General features: G+C 40.5%; 1 protein-coding gene across 1 annotated transcript in view; it reads right to left on the bottom strand.

The window, feature by feature from the left end:
- Window positions 1–327: 327 nt before the first annotated feature.
- Window positions 328–5230, bottom strand: part of LOC107550422 (ATP-dependent zinc metalloprotease YME1L1-like) — an 8335-nt gene continuing 3432 nt past the window's right edge. The window contains exons 4-6 of the mRNA XM_016231694.1: window positions 1051–1201; window positions 728–811; window positions 328–524 (exon numbers count right to left, since the gene is read on the bottom strand). Coding sequence (XP_016087180.1) covers window positions 328–524; window positions 728–811; window positions 1051–1201 — 432 coding nt within the window. The remainder of the gene's footprint in view (window positions 525–727; window positions 812–1050; window positions 1202–5230) is intronic.

The raw sequence follows: 5230 nt of genomic DNA, 5'->3' as shown, positions 1-5230 counted from the left end.
GAAAAAAGTAACTAGTAATACTCGCGTTACTTGTAATGCATTACCCCCAACACTGATTGTAAATATAGACGACACTTAGATTTTTGTCTTTCTCACACAAAGATGTAGTATGACTTCAGAGTGCTTGGAACACAGTGTGCGAGTCATATGGACTTGCTGGTGTCTTTTCTTTTTTTTATCCTGGATGTTATAGAAGGTAGGTGTAAAAATTCTTCAAAAATGTATTCCACAGAAGAAAAAAAGTCATACAGCTTTGGTAGAATATGAGCATATGAGCAAACAGAATTTAGGTTTAACTATTCATTTAAATGGTTCTGGCTTGGAGCCTTACAGCAAAAGTGTGTTCTTGCCTTTAGGCAGCTTTCCTCCCAAAACAGTGAACTTCTGTGGGTTCCGGAGGAACTCCACCACCTCCTGCAGCTCATTCTTGGCCTCCTCCACACCCTTCACATGCTCAAAGGTGACATTCTTCATCTGGACAGGATCCACTGCTGAGTCCAGGCCTGATGTGGTTCGGAATCGCACTGTCCGAAATGGTTACATTATAGTTCACACTCCAAACACACACAAAGCACTACACAGAGCTTTCTCAAAGCCACAAAAAAGGCATGAAAGGGGCCTTTCACTAATGATTCAGATTTTTATATTCACACTGGTAGACATGACACACAGGACATAAACTATATCAGACAAATCACACATGCAGAAGATTCTACATAATATTTACCTGATAAGAAAGGAGTTTTTGAGAGTCCATATAAGCCCACCAGCAAAAGCACCAATAGTATCAGTCGTGTCCTCCTTAATGATTCTATTCGAGATGATATGATGTTTTTTTTTTAATACAATAATAAAGAGACAAAGAAACAATCATATCAGGTTGAAAAACTTTCACCATTCAGTTTACAATAGACCTTAGTCAGTGTAGACCCAAGGCTGTGAGAGACAAACCTACAGTATTTACAAAGGTACTAGATCACATTATTTTCAAAATTCATAAAAATTGGTTTTATGGAGCTTTTGTCTACTGAAAGCCCAAAGACAACTTGCCTTGGGTTCTCTGTGTTAGGGCCTGAGCTTTTAGGAATCCCTCTGCAAAACCAGTCTTAAAAGCATCATGTTGACCATCAGGTATGTTTTTGTTTTTAAGGAGCTTGTCCAATGTTTCAACATCTGGCCCTTTGTCTCGTGTAAGGAAACCCTGATGGACAAAAACATAAATAACATTAAAACGGCAATCCAAACCTTCTTTTACAAAAGACATTTAAAATGTGCTAAAAAAAACCTTAAAGTGGGCTACTGAACAATGCACTTGCACAAAAAAGCACATGCACTTAAAGTCCATGTAAAGGCAATTCAAAGAATTGTTTCTAAAAACATTATAAATGTTAGAAATGTATTGCTGAAAACACGTTACACAGACTGAGAAATATGTAGTACTGAATTGTAGTACTGAGTTTTTCACTATTCTTTTTTTTAGGAATTTTTGGGCAGAGCTAAAATAATGTCTCGATGATGCACTGGAGCCACTGAGCATGGCCCCTCCCCTAACAATATAATACCGCTCTAGAAGCGGTACTTTGATGTCATACACCGATCGATCTTCGTAGTGCCACTTGATGCATTTATATAGCGCTTTATTGTGTATTGTTGTACACCCAAAGCGCTTTACAATCATGTTGGGGGGGGGTCTCTCCTCAACTACCACCAGTGTGCAGCATCCACTTGGATGATGCGACGGCAGCCACAGGACAGCGGCACCAGTGTGCTCACCACACACCAGCTACAGGTGGAGAGGAGAGAGAGTCATAGAGCCAATCAAGTGGTTGGGGATTATTAGGAGGCCATGATTGACAAGGGCCAGGGGGGCAATTTGGCCAAGACACCGGGGTTACACCCCTACTCTTTACGAGAAGTGCCATGGGATTTTTAATGACCACAGAGAGTCAGGACCTCGGTTTAACGTCTCACCCGAAAGACGGTGCTTTTTGACAATATAGTGTCCCCATTACTATACTGGGGCGTTAGGACCCACGCAGACTACAGGGTGAGTACCCCCTGCTGGCCTCACTAACACCTCTTCCAACAGCAACCTAGTTTTCCCCGGAGGTCTCCCATCCAGGTAATGACCAGGCTCAGCCCTGCTTAGCTTCAGTGGGCAACCAGTCTTGAGCTGCAGAGTGATATGGCTGTGGCTAATAACTAGAGAGTATTAGCATCAGTGGTTTGCCCGCTCAATCACGAGTTACTGTCAAGATGATCAACAAAGTAGTCCGTGTGACATCAGTGGTTCAACTGTAGATCAACTTTGTCGGTCATCTTGGTATTTTTCTGGACCTTGAACGTGGTAGTTACCTTGTTGTCTATGGGAGGGTCAGAGAGCCCTCATATTTCATCAAAAATATCTTAAATTGTGTTCCGAAGATGAACGAAGGTCTTACGAGTTTCGAACAACATGAGGGCGAGTAATTAATGACAGAATTTCATTTTTGGGTGAATTAACCTTTTAATTAGAGCCCGACCGATATGTTTTTTTTGGGGGCCGATACCGATACTTGTGAGTAAATAAAAGTCAATGCTATGGCCTGCACACTGCCATATTTTGATATTTTGATTAGATAATCATGAAGTGTTCTAGAATAGAATCAGTTAAAGTGTGAGAGTATACATATGGATATTATATGCATGTCATTTCAATGCTATGGCCTTTGTGTAGATGTTTAAAGATGGCCATCTAGTTAGAGTGTCCACTGTGGTGGATTAAATTATTAAAAAAAAAAACTTTCTGTTGTGATGCATGTTTATACACTGGTTACGTTACGCATATCAATGTCTTCAAATAGCATTTTTAAAAACAGAAACCGTCAATAACACTGCAATCAAGTGAGCAATAACAACGACTAGACTAATAACATACCATCGACTTTTCAGCATGGTGTTCAAAAACTATTCGCTCAAATTTTAAGATTAAAGTGCTGCTTGTTATATATGCTAGCTAACAGGCTAGCCTGCGTAACGTTAACGTCACATGTTAAGTTATGAAACCAGCTGTACTCAACAAACAGCGATTTGATACCTGTGGCTGAAGGGAAGTCGAAAGAGAAAACATTTCCGATTAGTTGATGAAACTCTTGAAGACAACGGGAGTTTATTGATTTTGGAGTTACATGTAATGCCCTCCACCGGTGTCCTCTTCCGCTCAACTAGTCCTGCTGGGCTGACACCGCGAAGACTCATCAGCATATCTATCTACAACATCCGGCATGGAGGATTATAAAATAAAAGTCCTGCTTAAAGTAAAAGTCCAGCTGAGTTGCCAAACATTTCTATCAATCCAAGTCCTATGGCGTTATTTTAATGACAAATGTCGAGAGCACATTATTGTAGCGCGAAAGGGATATGCCAAACGAGGCTTTTGAAGCAGTGAGGCTTTTGCAACAAACTGCGTTGATGCTTCGAAGCTTTTGACACAGTGCTCTACCCTGCTGTCTGGTGGTCAATAAAAATTCTTACACAAACTGTATCATTTAGATGTTTTGTTCATTGGGATGGCATTGTAAGGTTTAATTGTCTATTTAATAAGCATATGAAAAAGTGTGCGTGCAGCGATAGAGTTTCCCAAATGTATTGTATTTTGCACAATACAACGACAATAAAGACTTTATTTTCTTCATTTTTACTTGCATCAAACTTGTGTCTTTTCACATAAATAGAATGTTTAATACGCCAATAAATTAGACCTACGTCATTTTTCATTGCATTATTTTTGTGTCTTCCTTACAAAAGAACACAAACATGCACATTGTTAAAAAAAACACAAATGCACAAACACAAATGTAGTTGATATATTTTGCAATAATATATTTTTCTCGCCAATGTGAGCTGTTGACAACAGAGGACGGCGTTTACAAGCAGCAAAAAAATGTTTGTTGTTAAGGAAGGACTTTTATCCTTTTTGGGAACAGTGGTTGAGCCCGCAAGGTGTTTTAAAGTTGTCATATGATGTTGCAAAAAAGAACATTATTTTGTGTTGTGAAATGTGTTTATGCGGTTTAAAGTTCAAAAAACATATTATTTTGCACATACTGTACATTATTGTTTCTCCTCTATGCCTCGCCTTTCTGAAACGTGTCGATTTTTACAAAGCTCATCGGGCTGAAAAGCGAGGTGTGCTGTGATTGGTCAGCTATCCAGTGCGTTGTGAGTGGCCGAATACCTCAAGCGTGTGATGGAAATGTTACGCCCCTTACCATATTGTGATGCCCTGTGCGGCGGAGCGATGAGACAAAAACATTAAAACCCATTATAAACGAGGCATTTGTTGCATCCAGTGGGGACATGTCTTTTTACGCGTTGCGTTGCATCGCGCCACGTAAACATAAATTTTGCAGTCTACTCTACCAGAATCAGGAAACAATCCTCCATAAAATGCACTGCACACATCTGAATATTTGGGTTGAAGTGTTCTGGAACAGTGCTGTAAATACAACTTAACCACTGATTTCTAGTCGTGTCCTCTTTTGGAAGGCCAAACAAAGTAGTTTCGCTTTCACAACGAAACACACAGCGTCACACACGGCGGGCTTGAGTAAGTGGTGGCGGGCGGGCTTGAGAACGGCGCGGCCGGCGGGCTTGTGGCAACCACATGTGACGACCCCGGGCTGGACTCCGCTTCCTGCAAGGTGAAAGCCGATCCGGCGATCCACAGTGCAAAGTTGTTGTATTTCCTGCAACAACAATACAACAGCGAGAATAAAAGTCTTCTTTCTTTGCATGAACATTTGGGCGGCGTTATGCAAATCTTCCCACATCGTGACGTAAACATGTGGCGGCGTGTTAGAATGAGCTGTTTTAGGTAGGGGTGGCTGACTCTTAAATTTTATAAAGAATATCTCTTTGGATTTGAGACTTTAGTCTTTGCAACTTCACAGACCTTCTTTATGCACCAAGAGCTTGTAACACTCCAAAGAGAAAGGAAAAATTTAAATCGCATCATATGACCCCTTTAATAAAAAAACTTACACTGACAAGCTACGCAATATCGCGTTCATAATCAAATGCAACTCATCTGCAATTATGAACGCGATATTGCATAGTCAGTGAACTAAGGCTCTGTGTATCCATCTGAAAACACGTGATGGAGATTTACTATTAATCACAGAACCGGCTTTACTGACAATCACATGTGATTTATCGTGCAGCCCTAAGTTTGTTTGTTGATCACAAAGTA

Source organism: Sinocyclocheilus grahami, unplaced genomic scaffold, assembly GCF_001515645.1.
Source record: "Sinocyclocheilus grahami isolate Dianchi unplaced genomic scaffold, SAMN03320097.WGS_v1.1 scaffold398.1, whole genome shotgun sequence".
Classification (NCBI taxonomy): domain Eukaryota; kingdom Metazoa; phylum Chordata; class Actinopteri; order Cypriniformes; family Cyprinidae; genus Sinocyclocheilus; species Sinocyclocheilus grahami.
The sequence above is the reverse complement of the archived record's forward strand: the minus strand, read 5'-3'. Positions and strand labels throughout refer to the sequence as shown.